At 33.1% G+C, this 26,606-nt stretch overlaps 1 protein-coding gene across 2 annotated transcripts in view; it reads right to left on the bottom strand.

Annotated features, from left to right (window-relative positions):
• Positions 1–26,606, bottom strand: part of SDHA (succinate dehydrogenase complex flavoprotein subunit A) — a 46,995-nt gene that overhangs the window by 1,641 nt on the left and 18,748 nt on the right. For both annotated transcript variants that reach the window (XM_051969775.1, XM_051969774.1), the window contains exons 8-14: positions 24,012–24,180; positions 21,826–22,021; positions 21,131–21,302; positions 19,963–20,081; positions 17,470–17,581; positions 16,793–16,923; positions 801–914 (exon numbers count right to left, since the gene is read on the bottom strand). In XM_051969775.1, coding sequence (XP_051825735.1) covers positions 801–914; positions 16,793–16,923; positions 17,470–17,581; positions 19,963–20,081; positions 21,131–21,302; positions 21,826–22,021; positions 24,012–24,180 — 1,013 coding nt within the window. The remainder of the gene's footprint in view (positions 1–800; positions 915–16,792; positions 16,924–17,469; positions 17,582–19,962; positions 20,082–21,130; positions 21,303–21,825; positions 22,022–24,011; positions 24,181–26,606) is intronic.

Genomic DNA, 26,606 nt, shown 5'->3' with positions numbered 1-26,606 from the left:
ATACCATGCTTTCTGTTTTGTTATCCTACACTACTCAATAAATCCACAAGTAAATTTTTAAACAGTATTTTATCTCCTCTAGCTCACTGGGATGAGAAGAGTAATGATTCATAAGCTCTGGGCCAGAATCCCACCTAGACAAATGAGTGAGTTACTTAAACTTTGTAAACCTAAGTTTTCTCATCAGATAACATGGGTCCTATGGACCAAGAAGGAAATATTTGGCAAACTTTAAAGTGTAGGTAAATGTGAATAGCAGTTCTCTTTTGACAAGAATTTATTCTCAATATTTTTTTTCCCAAAATTTTAAAAGTATTTTAATCTATACAGTTAATAAGCTATATAAGAATCATGTGGAACTAGCATAGTTATTTTCCTTCACATAGCATAATTATCTGCCAATTATGTCTAACCACATGTGCTTTATGTATAAAAATTCAAACCTGACAGAAAGTTAAAAGTATTTCACTAAGATGTAGAAAAACTCATTAGAGGAGCTACTGGGTTGATAGAAACTGTAACTAAGTCACTTGTTTTTACTGCTTTACTATAAATACAGTTCTAAAGAAACAAGTATATTTTTATTTCTCCCTTAAATAGAACTGATAAGTAGGCAATAATTTTTAAAAAGACCAAGAATTATATTCCAGATCCTTGCCCAGTTTGATATATATGTGTTTGTATGTGTATAAATACTTATTAGGTATCCTAATGTTGAATTGATGTTAGAGAATATAAATTAAAAAGTATTCAAAAGGAATAAAGGGAAAGGGACATCAGCAGAGTAAATTATCACATACCTTTCCAGTCTTGATATCCACATAAGAAAGTGTATGCTTTCTCCAGTGTTCTTCAAATGGTCTCTTTTGTTGACCCTCAAGTGGCTTAGAATAATCATACTCATCAATCCTTACCTAAAGATAAAAAATTTCCAGAAAAGTCATTCACTATAAGCCAATTTTCTATTTTTCTTTCTTTGAAAAAAATTAACCTGATAAAACTGAAAGTAACATACAAAGCCAACTGATATATTTATCTGAATATAGAGATCATGTTTTCCTTCAAAATCTGACTTGTACAAGACCTCAAGAGGACCCATCTATAATCATGTTCTCACTATTGGTGGATGATAGTAAAAATGAAATTGTGGGATCCTTGGGGGAAAAGAGAACAATGAAAACTTTAAGGATAACAGGAATGATAAAAATGAATAAAAACTTATTTGAATTGAAAGGTAAATATATCACGGTAACTTTCAAAATGTAATTTACTATGAAATGTCTCATGTTAGCAGAGTACATGGTATATAATAGATACTTAATAATTGCTTGTTGATCATTCAAGGTATCATGTAAATATAAACACACCCCACACCATCTTTCTGACTTGTATGTGGAAAATATTGAACTACTTTCAGTGAACATTCTCTCAATGTTCCTCTATTGCTGTGAATCACAGGATACCATTATTTTCAGTGAATCAAATTGCAGGAAATCCAAAGGGCAAAGACAGATGGTAGGTATAAGGTGGTTCTAATTGTGTTTATTTGTTATGTTAGTTGTTTTAATTTGTATAGCAGAAGTGGCAGAAAACACATCATTAAGGAAATCTGTAACCGAGAAAGTCACTATATATGGCTAATAATAAATTAAATGAGAATGAAACAAATTTCACCCAAGGGCTGCCACAGTATAAAACATTTTATCATTTTTTGTTTGTCATAGATCCCATGAGTAGTTTGAAGCCTATAAAGCTCTTCTGTTTTTAAATACACTAAAATGTACAGGATTACAAAGGAAAACTAAATTGAAACAGTTGTTTAAATAGTTAAAAACAATATCTGTATTCAAAGAACCAGAGGGCAGGATTCAGAGTGATGTGTATAACTTAGGGAGCAATCTGTACTTGCTGAATATTCATTTTTGAATATAACACATACCATTTCCCAAGACACACTTAACTATTATTTTTGAATAATCAAAAAGGTTTTACTTTAGTCTCATCAATAAGAAAGCCAATTATAAAAGAGAACAGTCTGTGATCCAGGGACACTGGCAGCTTTGCTGTTTCTTACACAATGCACTCCATTCTCTGGACTCTGAATATTTTTCCCTGGCTGTCCCCATGCCTAGAGCTCTCCTCTCTCCTCAGCTTTTCTTTGAGAAGCCATTCCCACTTCTACTTTTTAAAATAGAACTAGAATTCAAAACTCTAAAATTAATGTTTTTCTACCACATTATACATTTTGGCATGGCATGACATTTAGTAGCTATTCAGTGATGAAGGGCATCAGCAAACAATGTAAATGTAACTGGGAACTAGATCATGTTCAATTCTGTGGTGCTATTAAGAGTTCAGATATGGGAAATATGGGCAAGAACTCTGTGGAAAAGTCAAGCTTCAGAGAGGCTTTAAGAGATTGAGTGGGGAAAAGGTCCTATTTTTGAAATAACTGAACAAGTTCGCTTTCAATAGAGTACAAATGTTTATGACATTTACCATGTTTCTCCCTATTCTCTTGTCAAAGAGAATATTTATAAAACTATATAAAACTATTTGAATAAAGAGCAGATCTTGATTCTGTCTTCACTCCACCCAATACTCAGCACAGTGCTTTGCAATTAATAAATGGCTATTGGCTAAGTGAAAAACACAACGGACTGTCTATGGACATGGTAAACTTATGGTTACCTAAAGTATTCAAACAGAGGCTGATTACAGAATGCTACAGAAATAATAAAATAGGTGATGTCTTAAATTTTATGGTTGTATGACAGCCATTCTGAATGACATAAGAAACTCTTATAAATGCTTCCTCCAAGACACAATCTTATGAGTCTCTCTTCCTATTATATTTATAGTTTGTACAGTGTAGGGATGGGCAAGGTACATTCTAGGTGCAGGACTGAATTTCAACAGTTTCATTTAATCTTGTACTGCAAATCTTGAAATATTAATGAGGGAACCTGAGAACACAGTTTAGATTGTTCAGCCATTTTATGTCCTAATCTTCTATTAATTGTACAAAATCAAAGGTCAACCTTACTTTTAAAACACTCTTGGCAATCTTATTTCTATCTGCTTGGAGCATTCTTTCTTTATAAATAAAGAATGCAAATAGGTATCTTTTAACATTTAGCCCCTTTCTAATGATCACTAATAACTAGCAAATGGTGGCTGAATTAATGAATTTTTATTATAAAATAAGAAATTGTAATTTCTACTTAACAGATATGACATCACAACCCAGCTTTTCTCAAGGTTCCTCATCAGTTTTAATAAGAGCAATAAAAAAAACATACCACAGTACATATCACTTCAGAAAAAAGATGAAGAGAGGATAAAAGTGAAGTTAGTCAACTTGAAGGAGTATATATATGTTTTTTAAAGTGAAGTATAAAATGACCAATTCATTTTTAAAAACAATTTGGAATTTGGAAAAAACCTATCCCCAGAGACCCCACAACTAAGCATAGAACCCAATAAGATCGAAGAAAGAAAGATTCCATGTAAACAAAAATATATATGTAGTATCACTATAAAACAGGAGTAATAACAGCTTAACATGAGATATTTGTAAAGCTCTTCGGAAACTTAAAAGCTCTATATAAATATTGTTATTAGCCAATCCAAATGATCACATTTTATCTATCCCGACAATCCCTCAACAAAGGTTGAGGCTGGTCAATAAAAACTGAAAGCATAATAACAGCAAACAGCAGGCTCTTTCCTTTTGGTATTACCATTAAAGGTTTGGGAATCTTTTTTACAGGAACAGAAATTAGAGGTAGGGAAGATTATAACAATAGTCTATGTTTAAGAGCTCAGTCAAAATGGACAACAAAAATAGTTAGCAATAGAAACTATTGATTTGTTTTGATGGTTAAAATGTTTCCATAGTGATCCATCTTTCTCTCTCAGCATATTTTAAGCACCTATACATTGCTAGATCTGCTAGATCTAAGCCTAGATACTAGGCTTACAAATGTAATGAATGAAACATCTATTACTGACATAGCTAGGGGACAAGTAAATATATAAATACATATAGGACCTCATAATTTTACTCTTCTGAGGCAAGGCCTTAATATAAAACAATCAGTTAATTTCTGTTTTCTCAGCTTACAATTTCCTATTCCCTGCCCATTCTCTATAAAGCATTGTGGCATTCCTCTAGGAGACCCTTTTTGTGTAAGGGGCCAGGCTGAACTAATTTCATTTTCTTCCAAGCCTTTTCCTCACCTTTTAGAGTTCAGTTTTCCTGTGGTCCTACCACTATTCAGCTCCCTTTTATTTCTTGTCCTCCCTTGATAAAATTCTAGTTTCTTGAGGGAAGATGGTGTCTTTCTGCTTATATTTATCTCTAGCATTTAGCACAGTGCCTGACATATAAGAGGGACTTAATAAATCCTTGTTTCCTTCCTTTCTTTTCTGACATTTGTTCTTGTTTAATGTGCTGAGGGACAGATATGAAGAGGAGGAACAATGTCTTAAATCAACTAATCTATTTAAGGAAACTGACATCCTTTAGAGAAGTGTTACTCAGTATAGTCTCATGACTGTGCATGAAGTTGACAATGAATTCTAAAATCTGGGCTCCAGAAAGAGGACCATGGGGAGTGAATATGGATCACAACATAGTATTTTCACCTTTGGTGTTGTTTGCTTGCTTGTTTTCTTTCTCACTTTTTTTCTTTTTGATCTGATTTTTCTTGTGCATAATAATTAGAACTACATATGTTTAACATATATTGGATTACTTGCTATATAGGGGAGGGAGAAAAAATGGGGAACATAACGTTTTGCAAGGATGAATGTTGAAAACTATTTTTGCATATGTTTTTAAAATAAAAGTTTTTGTTTTAAAAAAATACATAAACAGAACACACAGAGTTATAAAGGCAAATAATTATATTGAAAAAAAAAGTAAAATCTATGTTACCAGACAAACTCTGACAAATTGTATCAGGCGACAAGGGTTTTAAGAATAAGCTTAATAAAAGCACTCAAGATCAAAATGCTGATTATAACAAAGTATGAGAGAGATAAAAATAAAAAATGTCTCACAGTTCTTTGGTCTCCCCCTTCTGCCTCTATAATGACAATAGAGGAATGGCAGGAAAAAAGTGAAGACATTACCGAAGATCAGTTTTCATGGGTAATTATCAGTACCCCAAATGCAAGCTGTAGTCAGTGATTATCAGGTTGATACATTAAATGAATTGAACTGAATAATTTCTTTAAAAAATAACATTTAAAACGTTGCTACATGCATAGAACATGAGAAGATTCAAAATATGAAACAATACATTTCCATTTCAAGAAAGTGAATATAATACTATAGATTAAACGAAGATGTCTGTCTTTGCTTCCCTGTAGATTTTCTTTTGTTCTCTGCTGGGCACTTTTCATTTTATTCTTTTTTTCTCCTTCCCCCCTCCCACCACCTACTCCAAGCAGGCTACAATTAAGATTGGATATATATGTGGTTGCATATATATATCAACATAAAATCATCATTACACTTATCACTTGTTTGTCTTCTGTTTTTCTGACATATCCTTTATGTGACCAAGTATTTTCATGTTTTTCTAAAAACATTTCTCTAAATCCACCAACTCATTTCCTACACCATAGGAATATTCTAAACTTACATCAAATCATTTCAATACCAATGTTTTTATTATAAAGGAAACCAGAAAACTAAAAAGTTGTAGCTAAATGGAAAGGCAGCTCATAAATTCCTCTCAGAAATGAATAAAGGTGGAATTGCTTTACTATTTTTCCATTTCATGGGAATATTTGTTCATCTTGCCTTGCTATACTCATGACAGACAGCAAGAAAAGACCAACTTAAAGGTACTACAGCTTCTGAATATCTGGTATTAAAAAAATGAAGAAGCAGAGACATTTCTAAAAAGAATTCAACAAATCCTCCAATCAAATCAGCTTATTCCTTAATACTAGGTGATTTCAACATGAATAGGCACAGGGAAGGACAATGAAAACCATCTTGGAAAGTATAGTGCAACATTAAAAAAAGAAAAGAGTTTGCCAAAGGCTGGCAGATAATTCAGATGCCTCAGCCCACATAGGCTCTTGTATAGAAAGTTTTCTGGGAGGAAAGATAGCACATGGAAGCAATACAAGAATCACTGAGCATTCATTTCAAGTCCCTAGAGACTAAGGTCAAATACATGTCTCTAGAGACTTATCCTATACCCAGACATCCTATGATTAGGTGTCATCAACATAACTAATATGGAAACATGATTGCACACGTGTACTATATCAACTGTACATGTACAACTTATATCACATGGCTTGCCATTGTGGAGAAGGGGGTGGGAAGAAGAAAAAATTTTTAATTTAAGATCTTTTTTTTAAATGATGAAAACTATATGCAATTGGAAACATATAATTTACTTTAAAAAAGACAAATATGGAAATGATTTTAAAAAATAAAATGTCTCCTTTCTGAAGCCTTCCCTGATACTGAATGAAAGACAATTGAACAGATGTAAAATTAGGAGACATGGATTGAAATCCTGTTTTATACATAAGCTTTGAGACCATGGGCAAATTATTTAAAACACCCAGAATTTTCAGTTTCCTCATCTGAAAAGTATTTGTGTTAATTATCTTACAGGGTGCTTGGAAGAAAACTATAATATAAAGATGAGTTACAATACTATCTTCAAGTCCTTGAGAAACTTGACACATTAAATTAGTTATCACAAAGAGAAGGGAGAAAGAGATCCCCTAAGCCACCCTCCCCAGCAAACTATCTCATCTTCTTGCCAAATAGAGAAACATGACAGTCAAGGTATAGAATACAAACTCATCTGTACAGAAAATGATAATACTACTATTTCAAAGTCCGATTCTTCTTATGTAGCAAAATAACTGTATGGACATGTATACATATATTATATTTAGCATATACTTTAACATATTTAACATGTATTGGTCTACCTGCCATCTAGGGGAGGGAGGGAGGAGAAGGAGGGGAAAAATTTGAACAAAAGGTTTTGCAACTATCAATGCTGAAAAATTACCCATGCATATATCTTGTAAATAAAAAGCCATAATAAAAAAAAAAAAAAAAGAAAATGATAGTACTTTATAAGCAACATCATTTCTAAAACCAGCAAAGCTTTGCAAGAAAACACCTAAATCAGACTCTCAAAAACAGGTTCTCCGATGGAAGGTTCATGGATGTTCCATTTTCAGACTTTTTAAAATATATTGATCAGTGTTGGTTTCTTTTTTCTGTAAAAGAACTTTTTTTGGTGTGTAGCACTGGTTCTTTGGGAAGAAGGGAGACATAACTTGGGATAAATGATGAGAAATAAAAAATATCAAGAAAAATTGTTTTTTTTTTTAAACAAAAGATTCATCAAACTCTTTAATAACTATGATTAAAGAAAAAGTCTCAACAGTTTCAAAAAGTCATTGCTCAGATTTAATGTATAACCACCGCAAAATTGAGATTAAAAAGACAAAAGGAAAAAATCCCAAGAATGTTAAGATTCAAAATCTGAAGCTTCCACATCAAAGAAAATAATACTGTAAATATCTAGATGGTGTTCAAATATCAAGAAACGATAGTAAAAAGCAATGGTGAATTCAACTAAATGAGGATTGTTGATCTGAAAAAATTGCAAAAATAAATAAATAATTAAAATAATAAATAAATAAATAAGGCAAGGTCATGAGAAAACTAGAAAAGTAAATTCATTTGTCCAATTAAAATAGTGATATTGCTAAAAATTGGAAAAGAGGAAACAAGTAAACTTTAATCATTTCAAAGGATATTGAAAGAATTAAATCAGAAAAAGAGGACCCTGGAAGTAATTTGGTTCTGAAAGTTTTAAGAGGGGAAAGGTGGGATAAAAGGAACATGTATACAAAGGAGGAAGGGAATGGAATGTTTTCCTCATAACTTGGGAGTATACAAATATGGAGGAAGGAATGGGGGGCAATGTACATAAGATGAATCTTACTCTTATCTGAACCAAATCCAGAAGGATTTAATATAAAAATACATCAAATTTCAAACTTAATAATGGGGATTAGAGAAGAAGGGAGGAAGTGGGAAAAAACAAAACAAAATTCCTGATCCCAAAGCAAGGATTAAAAGATTTTTTAAAAAATTGAAAATTAAGGAAATAACCAAGAACTGACTTAACAGCTTAACAAGTTGTAGTATATGAGTGTAGTGAAATGTTTAAAAATGGTAAAAGACAATAACAAAGAATTCTGGGAAGTACAAATTGATGTACCGTGAAGTGAACAGCACCAGAAGAACAAGTTATACAAGGACAATAAACTTATAGAGGAAAAAATTTTTGAGAGACAATTCTAATAAAAGCAAGTAACATGTTGAGAGGAGATAAAGATAAAGCATGTTACTCAATTCTTGACAGAAGTGATGAACTCAAGGTGCGGGAAGAGACACAAAGTTTTAACTGGGAAAGATTTTTAGAGGAAGGGAAAGATCAATATAAATTGACACTTTAAAAGGTCACTGAAATAATTTTTTTTAAATGTACAGAAAACAGAAAGAAGCATGAACAAGCAGGATAGTTTGGAAAGTTAACATATTGAATGTAACATATATTTTTGCTCACTTTTTTAATGTTCTTAGATAAGTAAAATATAATATATAAATAATATATAAAATATTAAAAAATATAAAAACATATAATTTTTTTGGTCTTTCAACTTAACATTTCTCTATTACACTCAAAACTATTTTTTTACATTTTTTTTTTTTTTTTTTTTTTTTAGGATTTTTGAGTTCCAGGTTCTCTTATACCCACACTCACAATTAAGAAAACACATGTGAAGTTATGTAAAACATTTCTAAAAAAGTTAAATTGTGAAAACATAGATTTTCCACCCTAATGAAAATAAAACCCTCAAGAAAAAATACCTTAAAAATACATAGAGAAATAGAGAATGCTTTGATCTGCATTCAGACATAATCAGTTCCTTCTCTGGGTATGGATACGATTTTTTTTTTTTCCATAAGTCCTTCAAAGTAATTGTGGATGGTTGTCTTACCAAGAGTAACAGTCACTCACAGCTGCCATCCCAGAGCAGTGTTATTACTTTATATACAGTATATTTTACTTTGTTCATGGAGGACTTTCCAGGATTTTTTTCCCCCCCTAGGAGCATCCTGGTCATCATTTCCCAGAAACCAATAATATTCCATCAGAGAAACTTGCTTCTAAAATTTTGTTACAATTATTATTCCTTTTTGTATTTCCCATTTATTCTCTCTCCTTTTATCCTATCTCTCCTCAAAAGTGTTTTGTTACTGAGCACTCCCTCTGCCAATATGCCCTCTTTTTTATCACCCTCCCCCTTTCCCATGTCCCATTTCCCTCCTATTTTCCCTTAGAGTAAGAAAAATTTCTATGTTGAATATGTTATTTTCTATTAGAACCAATTCGGATGAGAATAAGATTCACCTATTCTCTCCTCACATTCTTTCCTCCACTGTAAAAAACTTTTTCCTTGTCTCTTGTTTTATGGCAGATAATTTTTACCATTCTACTTTTCTCTGTGCCTTTTTCTCAGCACATTTCTCTCTTACCCCTTAATTTCATCACTAAAAAGAAAAAAAAAAAGATATTCCCTTCATAATCAACTCATACTCATGTCCTGTCAATACATACTAATTCTAACTACCATAATAATAAGAACATTATAATGAAATGCAAGTATCATCCTCCTGCATAGGAATGTAAACAGATCACTTTCCTGATTCCCTCCTTATGCTTCTCCAGAGTCTGTATTTGAAAATCAAATTTTGCATTTAACGCTGGTTTTTTCGTCATAAATGCTTGAAAACTACCCTTTCTTTGAAGGATCATACTCAGTTTTGCTAAGTAGATGATTCTTGGTTGCAATCCTAACTCAACTGTTCTCCCAAAGATCATATTCTAAGCCTTCTGGTCCTTTTAGTGTAAAAGCTGCTAGATATTGTGCTATCCTGACTATAGCGTCACTATACTTGAATTGTTTCTTTCTGAATGCTTGCAATAATTTCTCTTTAACCTGTAACGTCTGGAATTTGCCTATAATATTCTTGGGAGTTTTTATTTTGGGATCTCTTTCAGGAGATAATTGGTTTATTCTTTCAATTTCTTTGTTATCCTCTGGTTTTAGAATATCAGCAGTTTTCCTTGATAATTTCTTGAAAGTAGTGGCTAGAAGCTGGAAAATGAAAGGATGCCCATCAATTGGAGAATGGTTGAGTAAATTGTGGTATATAAATGTTATGGAATATTATTGTTCTGTAAGGAATGACCAGCAGGATGAATACAGAGAGGACTGGTGAGACTTACATGAACTGATGCTAAGTGAAACGAGCAGAACCAGGAGATCATTATATACCTCAACAACAATACTGTTTGAGGATATATTCTGATGGAAGTGGATCTCTTCGATAAAGAGAGTTAATTCAGATCAAAGATGGACAGAAGCAGCTACACCCAAAGAAAGAACACTGGGAAATGAATATAAACTGCTTGCATTTTTGCTTTTCTTCCCGGGTTATTTCTACCTTCTGAATTCAATTCTCCCTGTGCAACAAGAAAACTGTTTGGTTTGCACACATATATTGTATCTAGGATATACTGTAACCTATTCAACATGTAAAGGACTGCTTGCCATCTAGGGGAGGGGGTGGAGGGAGGGAGGGGAAAAATCGGAACAGAAGTGAATGCAAGAGATAATGCTGTAAAAAAAAAAAATTACCCTGGCATGGGTTCTGTCAATAAAAAAATTATTAACAAAAAAAAAAAAAAAAAAAAAAAGAAGCTTATCTATCCTTTCAGATTTAGATGAACACAATACTTGTGACCCCTGGGGCTCAAGTAATAAGAATGAAGTTTATAACTTAAAAAAAAAAAAAAAAGATAATTTCTTGAAAGATGATGTCCAGGCTCTTTTTATGATCGGGATTTTCAGGTAGAGCAATAATTTTTAAATTCTCTTTCCTGGGGCACCTAGGTAGTGCAGTGGATCGAGTACCAGTGCTGAAGTCGAGAGGATCTGAGTTCAAATTTGACCTTAGGTACTTAACACTTCCTAGATATGTGACGCTGGGCAAGTCATTTAACCTCAATTGCCTCAGCACAAAATAAATAAATAATTCTCTCTCCTGGATCTATTTTCAAGGTCATTTGTTGTTCCAATGAGATATTTCACAATTTTCCTCTATTTTTCTTTTTTTGTTGTTGTTTTGCTTTATTGTATCTTGATTTCTCATGAAGTCATTAGCTTCCATATGCTCAAATTCTATTTCTTAAGGAATTATTTTTCTCAGTGAATTTTTGTACCTTCTTTCCCAAATGGTTACTTTTGCTTTTTAAGGCATTCTTCTCCTTATTAGCTTTTTGCATTTCCTTTTGTACTCCTCAATTCTTTCCCTAATTTTTCCTCATCTCTCTCCTTGATTTTCAATGTCCCTTTTGAGCTCTTCCATGGCCTGAACTCAATTCTCATTTTGACTTTTTTTATCTTCTGAGTGTGTGTTTTGATTCTTTTTGTCACCATAACAACTTTCAGTGATCAGAAATGTATTTTGTTTTCTGCTCATTTTTCTAGCCTATTATTCCGCTTCTGACTCTTGATAGATCAGGGCTCTGTTTTCAGAGTGGAGGGTGCACTGTCCCAAGCTTCAAAGGTTTTGTGCAGCTATTTTCAGAAATCCTTCTAGGAATCTGACCATAATCCCTCTTTTCTACCCTGGAACTATCAGGTGTGTTCCTGCCCCAGTATAGCTGTTAAAATCTAGTGGCTTGTAGGCAAATTCCTGCCTTCACTTTTCTTCCACAGGGAACATAAACACAAAATAAGTAGTTCCAGTCTGCTTTCAAAGAACACTTCAATTCATCTACTATGTGCAATTTTGCTACATGACTCTCTCTGTATTTGGTCTGTTATGTAAACTTTGCTATGTGATTCTCTATAGTAAATTAATATGTCGCCTAATTTTCTATTATACTGACTGAAATTTAAAAAAACAAATCTATCAAACATCTTCACAGTAGCACAGCTAAGATATATAAGGAATACAACAAGATCCTGTGAGGTGAAATTTTTGTGGATTATCAAGTTAAAAAAAAATATTTACTATGGTAGAGAAAGACATAAGGTTCTCTAGTAAACTGTCTCCCATGAAAGATCAGCAAGATTTTTTGATAATGACAATCAGTATTATGTTCAGTGATGCTCCAATTAATATGAAGCAAGGTATAAAATAGGGTGACATACTCAAAAATGTTAACCAGTAAAATGGAATGTATTTTATACAGTCTCTACAGATTGAGAATTCATAATCTGGGGTCCAGGGACTAAAAAAATTTTTTCTGATTACTGTTGTAAGCTTATTTATTTAATGCACTTAAAACTATTACTTTGTGAAAGGGGTCTGTAGGCTTCATCTGACCAAAGGGGTTTAAGACATGACAAAAAGTTTAAAAACTTCTACCATGGATGGATGGCGATATTTTCTCAGATTTCCTGTTTGCATATGACTTTATGCTGATGGCATCAAACCTCCACATTATAAGGCTTCCTCAATAAGAACCTTGCCCAAAGGAAATTAGTTTAAAAATCCATTCAGAAAAAATCTATTCAGGGCAAAAAATGTGTATAACTTATGACGTTTAGATTTGGTCCATCAATACATATAGCTAAGTCCAGCAATAAAGAGAGTAAAGACCTGCTATAGAATTGAGAAAAAAATGCAATGAATTGCATTTGGGAATTTATGCAGCATCCCCAATGATCCCTAGTTGTACCAAAGTGCATCTATTTTGACAAAATTATTCTCTAAGCTAAAGCTTATAGTTTTAAAGATAATATATATATATAGCATGAGAAACTATGACTTCTGAAGAAGTTACATACTCAAAACAAAACAAAACAAAAAACCACAGTAAGGATTCAAATAGGATCCAGGATGTTATCAGTAATGATTTAAATGCAAAATAAGGTGTTTTAAAAAATGTGATGGACAGATATGACTGTGAAATACAATATAAATACAAATGTGGAATTGTACATGGAAGCCTGAATGTTGCACTGGGATCCAGAAAATATTAAAAGTGGAAAGTGAGGGCTTCCAATGAATCTTAAAAATGTTATTTTACTAAATTACTAAATCTACTCTCCTTATCTATAAGCTTCAAGTCTTGCTACCTTTCTCTCCCCTTTAGAGCAATTCATGGTAACAAATAGCACAGGAATCAAAGACTAGGAAGCAGCTAACAAAAATAAAATTTCCCAAATCAGCAACGTATTAAAAAAAAAAAAAACACACACATTACAACCAATTGGAAAAATATTAAATGCTCTTGGATTGGGTAAGCAAATATAATAAAGATGACAATACTACCTAAACTAATCTATTTATTTAGCGCTATACCAATCAGACTCCCAAAAAACTATTTTAATGACCTAGGAAAAAATAACAACAAAGTTCATGTGGAAAAAACAAAAGGTCAAGAATTTCAAGGAAATTGAGGAAAAAAAACTCAAATGAAGGTGGCCTAGCTGTACCAGATCTAAAATTGTATTATAAAGCAGCAGTTACCAAAACCATTTGGTATTGGCTAAGAAATAGACTAGTTGATCAATGGAATAGGTTAGGTTCAAAGGAAAAAACAGCCAATAACTTTAATAATCTAGTGTTTGACAAACCCAAAGACTCCAGCTTTTGGGATAAGAACTCACTGTTTGACAAAAATTGCTGGGAAAATTGTAAATTAATATGGCAGAAACTAGGCATTGACCCACACTTAACACCGTACACCAAGATAAGGTCAAAATGGGTTCATGACCTAGGCATAAAGAATGAGATTATAAATAAATTGGAAGAGCATAGGATAGTTTACCTCTCAGACCTATGGAAGAGGAAGGAATTTATGACCAAAGAAGAACTAGAGATCATTATTAATCACAAAATAGAAAATTTTGATTATATCAAATTGAAAAGGTTTTGTACTAACAAAACTAATGCAGATAAGATTAGAAGGAAAGCAATAAACTGGGAAAACATTTTTACAGTCAAAGGTTCTGATAAAGGCCTCATTTCCAAAATATATAGAGAATTGACTCTAATTTATAAGAAATTGAGCCATTCTCCAATTGATAAATGGTCAAAGGATATGAACAATTTCAGATGAAGAAATTGAAACTATTTCTAGCCATATGAAAATATGCTCCATGTCATTATTAATCAGAGAAATGTAAATTAAGACAACTCTGAGATACCACTACATACCTGTCAGATTGACTAGAATGACAGGGAAAGATAATATGGAATATTGGAGGGGATATGGGAAAATTGGGACACTGATACATTGTTGGTGGAATTGTGAATATATCCAGTTATTTTGGAGAGCAATTTGGAATTATCAAAACTGTGCATGCCCTTTGACTCAGCAGTGCTACTACTGGACTTATATCCCAAAAAGATTTTTAAAAAGGGAAAGGGGACCTGTATGTGCAAAATGTTTTGATAGCCCTCTTTGTAGTAGCCAGAAACTGGAAACTGAGTGGATGCCCATCAATTGGAGAATGGCTAAATAAATTGTGGTATATGAATATTATGGAAAATTATTGTTCTGTAAGAAAAGACCAGCAGGATGATTTCAGAAAGGCCTGGAGAGACTTACATGAACTGATGCTGAGTGAAATGAGCAGCACCAGAAGATCATTATTTACTTCAACAATAATACTATATGTTGATCAATTCTGATGGACATGGCTCACTTCAACAATGAGATGAACCAAATCAGTTCCAATAGAGCAGTAATGAACTGAATCAGCTACACCCAGAGAAAGAATTCTGGGAGATGACTATGAACCACTACATAGAATTCCCAATCCCTCTATTTTTGTCTGCCTGCATTTTTGATTTCCGTCACAGGCTAATTGTACACTATTTCAAAGTCCATCTCTTTTTACACAGCAAAATAACTGTTTGGACATTTATACTTATATTTTATTTAACTTATACGTTAACATATTTAACATGTATTGTTCAACCTGCCATTTGGGGAAAGGGTGGGGGGAAGGAGGCAAAGTTGGAACAAAAGGATTTGCAATTGTCAATGCTGAAAAATAACCTATGCCTATATTTATAAATAAAAAGCTATATATATATAAAATTTTTTAAAAAACACATTATGATTTATAATTACTAAACCAAAAAGTCATATTAGACAAGACTGCTTAAGTGGACAGGAATTGTACACTACAGTTATAAATGAAAAGACTATACATTCACAATACAGTTGGCTAGGACATACTTATATTTAACCATATGAAATCACTGAATTTTTAAGAGTTGGATAAGACACTTCAGAGGTCAACTACCTCAATCTATGTCAAAACAGGATTTCCCATTATAACATATTCATTATAAAACTCAAAAGAGTACAAAAGTAGTCTGTGGTTGATGGCACATTTTAACTAGCGGAAAGTTACTGAAGCACTAAGAGTTGCTGCCACCACCTGGACAATCTTGCAAGTTTAACTGGATCAGGCACTCTGCAATTTTTGTTTCAGGGTCCCATGTAGCCCTAAATTCCTTAGATTAGATATTGTGCAACCCAATAGCTTCATTTTTTACAGATAAGTAAACTGATGCCTGAGGCATTCAGCATCTTCAACAACACCTGTCACAAAAATAGTAACAAGCCAGGATTCAAAACCACATGTTTTATCTTTAAATCCAGTGCCCATCTGTGTCTCATAACAATGGTAGTTAGTGCTCTAATTTATACTCAATAAAGAGAAGAGAGACTACATGATTATTTGGATTTTGATCATTATCACCTTTAGTGAACTTTACTGGCCAGGATAAAGGGAAATAAGCTGGCTGTACTTTTAATTTCTACTAGTGTAGGAAGAAAAGGTTAGAAAGGAAAGAGGCAAAGTAGGAAGGAAAGGCACAAGAAAATATGTATTAATTGCCTACTATGTTCCATGTGCTATGCTAAGCACTTTACAAATATCTCATGTAATCTTCAAAACAAGCTTGGAGAAGCAGCTACACCCAAAGAAAGAACACTGGGAAATGAATGTAAACTGCTTGCATTTTTGTTTTTTTTTTCTTCCCAGGTTATTTTTACCATCTGAATCCAATTCTTCCTGTACAACAAGAGAACTGTTCAGTTCTGCACACATATATTTTATCTAGGATACATTGCGACATATTTAATTTGTATAGGATGGCATGCTATCTGGGGGAAGGAGTGAAGGGAGGGAGGGGAAAAGTCGGAACAGAAGTGAGTGCAAGGGATAATGTTATAAAAAAATTACCCAGGCATGGGCTCTGAAAATAAAAAGTTATAAAAACAAAACAAAACAACACAAAAACAAGCTTGGGAACAGGTGCTATTCTTACCCCTATTTTATAGTTAAAGAAACCAAGATAGATAATTTAAATGACTTGTGAGGCTGGATATGAATACAGCTCTTCCCAATTCCACGTCCAGGAGCTTTAAAAGAAGATCCATTTAGCCTCTTCTAAAGGAGGCAGGGTAAAGTAGGGAAGAGTGAGTTAACCTCAGATTTTATTGGAAAAACAAAAAACCCTGCTACTTCAAAGCAGGAAAAATGGCAGTAGGTGTTAATGGCATGGAATTAGAAGGAAAAATGTTTGTACTTCTCTTTACAATGTTGAAAGAGGGATAGAATAAGAAAACAATATATACATGTAATGTAATATGCAGATCACTTAAAATAACAGAAATCATACCTTGTAGTCTTCTCTTGCATGAGCTCCACGCGATTCTTTACGGGCTTCAGCACCATAAATAGTTTGCAGAGCACATAACATTAGGTTCTGCAATTCCAAGGTCTCCACTAAATCAGTATTCCATACCATCCCTAAAAGTCACAATAGGATTTCAGAAAAACATTCTATTTTCTTCAGTCATTAAATGTTTATTAAGTGCCTACTATATGCTAAGAGCTAGGGACACATAAAAAGAGACAAAAGACAGTCATTGACCTCAATGAATTTACCATACAACACAGGAGACAAAAAGTAGTATCTTCAGAAAATGTTGTTCTATTTCAGATTTAAATAAGTACCATAAATATCACTTAAAATACCATGGTTCTTTCACCATTTGGACTAGTGTACTTAATAGTCTACAAATACTGGAAGAACAAAACAATAGTCTACAAATACTGGAAGAACAAAACGATTCAATAGTTTGTGGGCAGCCATAAGGCAGCTTTATACAGCACTTACTTTACAATGAGGTGGAGAAGTACCATTTATAATTAAGATACTCAGGAGTCAGTCACATTTTTTTATTTACATTTAGAATATTTTAAGATTGTGTAAACAATAATATCCATTAAGTCCTTAGTCTTTGAGATCTAAGGAGTGTGAATCTTGTGAAATAGGTATTTAAAACCTTGTACCTCTGTCAAAGGTCTTCAGATCTTTTAAGTCATTGTAGAGCTGGCTTATTTTCTGGCAGCCTTCCTGCAACACACTTCCCACACGGAACACGGCTGCATGATTCTGCATGGACTGGGCCAAAAGAAAACGACCATTAAACACCCTAAAAACATCTTAACATCCATAGCGGGAATGAAGTGCCTGCAAATGTGAAATCAGCACACAGGTTCCCTCAATCAGAAGTTTTCTGGTTATAATTACCTTGTTATAGTCACCTCTTGATAAAGATACCTCTACCTCAACTAAATACAAACGTATTAAGCAGTCAGGGTGCCAAGTGTAAGTCTTCTCAATGAAAAGGAAAAATATGCTTTGGGTAAGAAAAGTTTCTAAATGTTCATCAAGTCATATAAATATGGTCTCCACATCATTTTCAGTGACTCATGCCTTTCAGGAACCAGGGTGCATTTGTGTGTGTAAGGAGGCTATTGGAGAAATGTAACAACTGAAATATTTACAAATAAATAAGTGGGTAATTAGTGTTGCTAGCCCTTCTCCTGCCATCTACATCGTGTGGTTATAAAATTAGAAACTGATTTTCACCTATGTTTAGTAGAACACAAACAAAGCAGACAAGTGAGGCAGTGAAGAGAGTACTGTTTGGAATCAGGAAGACACATTTTCACGAATTTGAATCTGACCTCCAACACTTATTAGCTGTGTGATCTTGAGCAAGTCACTTAACCCTATTTGCTTCAATTTCCTCAATTGTAAAATGAGCTGGAGAATGAAATGGCAAACTACGCCAGTATCTTTGTCAAGAAAATTTCAAATGGGTCACAAAGTGTCCTAACCATGATTTAAAGCACTGATCAATAACAACAGCAATAATAAAATGATTAAGTTTGCTTGCTATGTAAGCTACATATTCTTATTACCTCTTCCTAAAGAGTCACCTTATTCAGAGCAACCCTAATATTCTCCAAGTACAGTCCAAACTGCACAACCTTTCTCCTAGCCCATTCCATCATTCCCTTTGCATTCTGCCTCTACTTGTCAATAAAATTAAAACTTTACTCCACAGCCTATTATGCCGAAGATATTATTAATCCTCTTATCAAATCTCTTTATTTCCTAAATGAAAGAAAGTAAGGAGGAAAGGGCTAAACATACAAGGCCAATATAGTTAGCAAGTCAGAACTAGAGCCTTACTGTTTTGATTCCAAGTCTAGCACTCTTTTTTGCTTTAACTAAAAGCTGGTTTGGTCCTGAGGACACCATATCCTGTATAACTTTCTCCACTAGTGGTCATTTCTTCCTCTAATTCATTGTGCCAGTAAGAAGGGATGACATGACTACAAGATTTAATTTATTCTTAATACTGAGATAAATGAACCACATTTAAATATTTTGTTTCTTTGTTCACTTTTCTTAAATTATTTTCAATGCTCAGGCATTCCTGACTGAACTTTTCTCTTCCATCTTGTCTGCTCCTCTTCTCCCCCACCTTATTACTACAAACAAGTATCTACCTATGAGATATGTTCATACCATTCTTTCCCCAAGTTTGTAACTATCATCCACTGACCTTCAGCTCATTCTTCCACCTTTTTCGGTATTTCGTGGCTCTTCTCTATACCTTGTATTTTGCCACCACCACCACCACCACCACCACCACCACCACCACCACCACCACCATCACCATCAATATTCATGTTGATGACTCATTTAACACTGAAACTATACACACACTCACATTTCAGAACCTAAACTTTAAAATTCAATTCTCCAATCACAATCTTTTAGCCTTTCACTTCTATCAGTTTCCCACTCATATTAAATGTGTTACTTGCTTCCCTTGGGGATCTTTCACTATTGTTTCGTGACCTCTTCCTAACTAATACTTCACTTACTGCTTTATCTTATCTTGACTTAACAGTCTGACACTTCAAAAGTTAACTACACAGTATCTTAAATTCCCTCATCTCTCTTACCTGAAGTTGTTTTATCGTCTTTGGTCTGCTAAACTTCACTTTTCAGTAACACCCATCATTGAGTTGGCTGCTCCTACTTTTGGGCAAACGAATGTAATCACAGGAAATGAAAAAAAGAACTAATCTAAATAGCCATCAATTTAGGGAGCATAATATCAGCTGAGCTCTCACTATTGCTCAAGAATACTTCTATTACTGATTCTATTTTCTAGTCCTCAAAAGTGATTGTTTTAAGTCTTTTCTTCTCTTTATTCTCTTCTCTACACTTATGGATGACAGTCCATTTAAACCCTCTGTTTCATTTTTCATTTATGCATAATAATGAATATATATATATATATATATATATAATATATATATATATATATATATATAGTAGTTAATCAATAGATTATAGGCAAATGATGTACATGAAAGATACTTCTCCACTTCTATTGTACTGCAGGCAATATGTACTCAACAAATACTTTTATTAGGGAATAACTGAGCAGCTAACTGTCACAATATGAAGGTCCTTACCTTTTGCATGTTGAGCCTCAGTTCTGATGTTCTTATATTTCCAGAAGCAAATCTTAATTTGTCAAGATTTGCAACAGATTCTTCCCCAGCATTTGATTTAATTTGAGGGACTTTATCACCTATTAAAAATTTTTTTGATTTTAATCTTTGAAAATAGGCATTTATAAATTCTAGAGAAAAAAAAGCATTAAAGTATCTAGCATCCAGAAAAAAAAAAAAAAAACTCAACCTGCTTCTTAAAGAGTACCTCTTTATATTCTTATTTTTCAAAGAAAACATAAAAATAGAGGGATCTCAAAAGAACACACGATTTACCTTCCTGTCTTAAGAAAGATTAATTAATCCAAAAGAATCTTTTCTGTATTCAAAGACATGAACTTACAGTAGTTTAAAAAATAGAGGGAGAAAATACTAATTGACTTTAAATCTAAAATATTCTGCTTTTTTAATTTAGCCAATATAAAATTAAAGTTTGTCATTTTTAATGATTTAAAAAACAACAACCCACCCCAGTCCTATATAACATAACATAATATCACATAGAGACCTAAACACACAAAAAAACAAAGACAAAAGATATAGGTACAGAGGCACAAATGCAAAGATGCTAAGAAATGTTCATATACCCAAACACAAGGTAAGAAAAGAAATAGATGAGAACACTCAGTAGCTTTTGTAGTATAGCTAGTGCTCATTTTACACCTGAGATGCTAAGCATGAAGTAAAGCTTCTTAATCATTTCTTGATATGTTGATGACTTTTTTGAACAGATATAACCTCTTTTGTATTGAGACTTTCATTATTTTAAAAATAAAGGTTTACTTTGATAAAACTACAAGGTTATTCAATTAGGTGAAATTCTAAAACTTAAGGAGTTTGGAAATTTGCTTTTAAAACCTTCAGGGGAAGGTAGGTTGCAATATTAAAAGAAAAATAGTTTTCACAATTTCTTCATTCCTAAAATGAAGGAGGTTGAACTACATAATCTCCAACATACTTTCTGATTCAAATATACTAAAATTCTATAATCACTTACATTATGAAACAACTTAACCAATCTGGGCCTTTATCTCCTTATTTGTAAAAAGTGAGGCTGCTAGACGAGATAGCTTCTAAGATGCCTTCCAGCACTAAATTTATGAGCTTATGATTGTGCCAAGATACATACCAGGTCTGCATGTTTCTGCAATACTGAGGGCACAAGCACGACCAAAGACAACCAAATCCAGAAGAGAGTTTGCTCCTAGTCGATTAGCACCATGTACTGATGCAGATGCTGCTTCACCACAAGCATAAAGACCAGGTACAATTTGATCTGTACCATTCACATGTTTAAGAACCTGTTCAAACAACAGTACAACTAGTTTAAAATATTACTTAATAGATATGTGTGGGTTTGTGTACGTACACACACACACACACACACACACACACACACACACGGACAGTATCAAAATATCAAACATTTTGTATACCTCCATTGTATTTCCCTTTTCTTAGGCCTACTTACCAAAGCAAATCACCATTGAGACATAAAGTACTGACAATGACCCCAAATTAAAAAATTAATATGCTTGGTCAACTTTATCATGCTCTTATTATATCATAAAAAACACTCAAAACTAAACATCTCAGAATAAACATTTAAAAAGAAGTCATTTCTAAAGAAGCAGCTATAGCTTTCAATAAGCAATTTAAAGTACTGATCTCTGGGACACGAAAGTTGGTTGAATAAATAATCCATATTCATCTAATTAAATTAGAGAATTTTTATAAAAAAATTATCAGTTGACTGTACCATCACTAATTTAAAAACTTTTATCCTTTTTCTTAAGGTTTCAATTCTTAAGTTTAAATCCTTACCTGCCCCTTATAGTTTGTAGGAATGCCTCCCATGTTATAATGCACAGTAGGGAGTACAGGAATTGGTTCCTTGGTGACATCCACACCAGCAAATATCATTGCTGTTTCTGATATTCCAGGTAAGCGAGTTGCTAACTGTTCAGGAGGTAGATGGTGTAACTGCAGATAGACATGGTCTTTTTCAGGACCACAGCCTCTAAACAAAGGAAAGAAATCATTTTTCAGAATAAAAATAAAATTTTCTAAAACCACACATGTCAGTCTCTTAAGTTTACAATTTGAGGGTTGTTTTTAACCAATCTCCTTTCCTTCCCCTCCTCCATTCAATAAGTTACTATTCCATTAATTCACCCTATAAATGTTTTTCATTTTTCTCTTCTTTAGATCCACTGCTACCCCTTGTCTTATTACAGTTAAGTCAACTATTTCAAAAGTCTCTTAAACAGGTTTCCTACCTCCACTCAATTTATCTTTCATATTCCTACCAGAATAACTTTATTTTGCACAAATCTGGTCTTTCTTACACACAAAAATCTCCAGCGACTCCCTACTGCTTTTCAAATAAAATTAATTTGCTTAGCATTTAAAACCTTTGGCATTACTTTCCCAGCCTTATTTCACATTACTCTCTTTCCATGTACTCTAGTTAACAACCAAATCAGTATTTTCTGTCTTCAAACATGCTACCTGCCACCATACCTTTATTTACATAGTTCTCTTTCCTCTTTAATATCAAATAATATTTTGTTTTTTAATTCACTGTAAGTTCTATGAAGGGAAGAGCAATGTCTTATCTGTTTTTCATGCCAAGAATAGTGTTCTGTATAAAATGGATATTAATAACAACTTAAATGAATGAACTTGGTATTTCAGTCAAATTCTAAGGGATTGCCAAAATTCTTTTGCTGTACTAGAATATGAACTGAAACAAGTCAGGTTTAGAAATGTGCTACCGACCTCCTAAGTAGGCTAAAGGAAAAGCTAAAGGAAAGGAAGACATGTCTGGGTTGGACTAGTTATTAAAGAAGGACTCTTAAGGATTCCCATAAGACTAAGATACAGCCTATTGGGGTTTGTCTGAAAATTTTGGAGTTCAAGACAGGTTGATTTTAAAGATCCTACTGGAAAATAGAGCAGCTCAGAACTGCAGAACAAGTTAAGTGTCCTCTTTTGTCAGGGGGCCTGGATTCAAATCCAGGGCTGTGACCATGGACAAATCCTTCTATGTCTCTGAACTTCACTGTTATTGTCCATAAAGTGAGGACCAGTATTTGATGGCTTGAGGCTCTATCCTATGATCCTATGACTATGATTCAGTCTGACTCAGGTGTCTGGCTCATGCTATATGTGCTGGTCACCACAAGGAAAGTAAGGGGTGATTTTTACAAGGAGCAAGACTTTAGAGACCTCTGCCACAGATTAAATGTGCACTTAGGTCCCACTTTCCAGTCAGATTTAAAATAAAAACACCTGGGTAAGCAGAAGTTTGCGTTTTGGAATAATGGCAATTGATGGTAGAATAATACCTATCAACCTGGATAGCAGAACAGCAATCACACATTAAACTGCCATTAGATTTTTCACCCAGAAAAACAAATGTTAAGATAAGGCAGTATAATAGAAGCAGAAGATGCAAAGCTCAAAGAAAGATGACAATAGGAGATCAAAAAATGACAAAAAGTGAGATGAGGTTGAGAATTTATGAGACCCAGGCCATTTATATAAAGGGAACAAATGTCTCTCTCCAAGGTCATTGCTGTATCACAACAGGGTCCATGAGAAAATGTTGTATTAGGTTGAATATGCTCTGCATATAACATAGTTTAGAACTATTTCCATAAAAATGGACAAATTTAACTTCAACAACTTGAGTATTCAAAAATAGGCTTTGGCTGTATGGAAAATTCACTTATGTAGAAAATTTTATTCATTGAAAATGCCAACTAAATATGAGCATACAAAGAACAATAAATACGGAAAGGTAGCAGATATTAGAGAAGAACCAAATAGAAGACTGTTTTTTAAGGTTATAAACAATAATTGCAAGAACAGCAAGAACAAAGCCTCATTTCATGAAATTAAGTGATACTACATATAAGAATGAATTTCATGCTTTCTATTCATGAAATGCTCATTTCAAGTAATAATCAGAAATATATATGGACATCTCTGAAAATTTAACAAACCTTCCTTCACGGATTTCAACAGTCATAGAACGAGATACAACATCCCTGGAAGCCAAATCCTTTGCAACAGGTGCATATCTTTCCATAAATCTTTCACCTTGACTATTAATAAGAATGCCTCCTTCTCCACGACATCCTTCTGTGATAAGACAGCCAGCACCATATATGCCTACAAAACAACAAAACACATTAATGAATCATTTGCAATGAAAGAATCAGAAGTTCTGAAATTTCAATTTGAATATGCTCCTTCAAAACCAATTTTTGGGAAAGGAATAAGGACAAAAAGAACATAGGTACTATTAGACCAAAAACAGAATTAAGAATGGAGAAAAGATAAAAGAACAGTACTACATTATTAGAAGAGGAAGAAAATCTAAAATTGGCAGAGAGAAAAATATTTAGGTGACCATGGACCTACGTACTGAGGAAAAAGCAGGCATATTTAAAGATTTTTAAAAGTCACAGTGCCTAAGAAATGCCTTGAAATTGATTTTTCTTCTTACAACATTCTTTTATGTGCAACCTATTTTAGATAGGAATAAAACTAAAGATAGGGACTTCATATAACTCAACGAAGAGTTATTAAAATTATTACATTAAAATGTAAAAATTACATTAAAAATATTCTCTTTGCCTCCTGTCCCCAATAAGATGGAAAATAAAGTGTAGGTAAGAAATTTAGAACTTCATCAGTCAACCAGATAGCTATATTTATTTTTAAAATTCTGAACTTAATAAGTACCAATTAAAATGAGCCTTTTCACTTGCAAAGTAGAACAGAAAAAGAAAGGATTTAAGATGAAACTACAAATCTATTATACAGTCTCAAAAGTCTTAGTGCAGACAGTAAGTTTTTCCCCTTAAGTTAATATTTCAACCTAGAACTTGCAAAGCTGTTCTGCTTTTCTTTATTTCTTTTTGTTCTCTTTTAATCATTTTTAAAAATGCTTTAATGGACTGTATCTTAACTATTCTTCTGCAATCTCTGATTTAGCAGTCCCCATCTCCATGCCTTCCCCCATCTTCTTAGCGTGTTATTTTTTCCTACTTCCCAGTGTTAAAGAGGTCACCCTGCATAGGCTTATTTCATCTCAAGATTAGAAAATTTTAAGTGTCTTCTATATGGTTTTTCAGTCTCCCGTCTTATTGCAATCAGAGGCTCTAAAAGCACTCTTTTCATCATGCTCTTCCAAATGACCCTCTAATTGCTCACCACACTAGTCAAATGGCTTTGTGTATCTTCTAAAGCTCTCCAGAATCTGGGCCTACCTTAATCCTACTTTGGTTGAAGATTCAGAATTTCCCACAAATTAAATGTCTTTTAATCCAATCAGACCGGTCTCCTCATCATCCCCAACACATTACAGACACCCACACCCACTTATATAGTACATCTCAGTGCCTTTGCTTGCATTATTCCTCTATGTAACATAGTCTGTATAGTTAAGTGCTTACATCAATGTCTATTTCAACCTACATATTGCTCTATTAGCAAAATTCAAGGTAAAACTAAAATCTTACACTTATTTTAAAGCAAGCTTCCTCACTATTCTAGCCCATAATGAGTTCTTCTAAAGCACTAGTTATGTTACATAATTATTGGCCATCAGTGTAAAGTGCTCATTAAATGTTATGTCCAAAAATATTTTATTATTCTTCTTGTAAATAAAGCCTATCATTTTTCTAGTGTCAGTTATTGCACATGGAAATTTAACCAAATGGATCAATTTCATACAAATATCTCCACACATCCTTGCTACCCACTCTACTGTCCAACTAAAAATGAAAGATCATCTATTGCCCTAGGGAATATAATTGGGTATGCTTAAAATAGATTTTGGTAACTACCACAAAATCTAACTGAAAGAACATGCCAAGTCAAGGATTATCAATGTAGTTCAAGAAAACAAATAGCTTATAAACTCCTGAGGATAAAGATTTTAAAAATATATATTTATCTCTTTATATATCCCATACTACTTTTAACAAAGTTAAGTAATCATCAGATTCAGTTCACATCACCAAATTTTTGTTAAATGCCTGTTTGAAAAGCTCAGTATTAAATGCTGGAGTGCCTGCTTTCATGTATAGAGTAGAAAAAAAAATTAGATTATGAAGTTAGGTGGCCTGGATTCAAATTCCAACTCTTGTAGTTATTACTTGTAAGGCTTTGGGTTAATCTCTCTGGGCCTCATTTTTCTCATCTGTAAAATAAAGAGGAATAAATAATCTCTAAGGTCCCTTCTAACTTTAAATGCTATGAAAATTACATTGGAAGAAAATCATACTAATACCAACAAAAAATTACAACCAGATACTGAAGGAAACTGAACAAATATAAACAGTAAATATAAGAATCTGAACGAAAGATTTTAATCTGAGGCCATTTACATAGGAACATTACATATCTTATATATCTCAATACCCTGAAGTAAATCACTATTAAAATAGTATAAATTATTATTTATACTCATAATAACCCTGACTCATCCAAGAGAATTTCAAATATATTCATCATAGATCAGTACATTTAATAAGACAGGAAATTATAAAACATTTTAGTTTCCCATTAGAAATTTAATAAGATAAACT

The sequence above is a fragment of the Antechinus flavipes genome, chromosome 1, assembly GCF_016432865.1.
Source record: "Antechinus flavipes isolate AdamAnt ecotype Samford, QLD, Australia chromosome 1, AdamAnt_v2, whole genome shotgun sequence".
NCBI classification, from domain to species: domain Eukaryota; kingdom Metazoa; phylum Chordata; class Mammalia; order Dasyuromorphia; family Dasyuridae; genus Antechinus; species Antechinus flavipes.
Note: the sequence above shows the minus strand (reverse complement) of the source record. Positions and strands in the feature narration are given on the sequence as shown.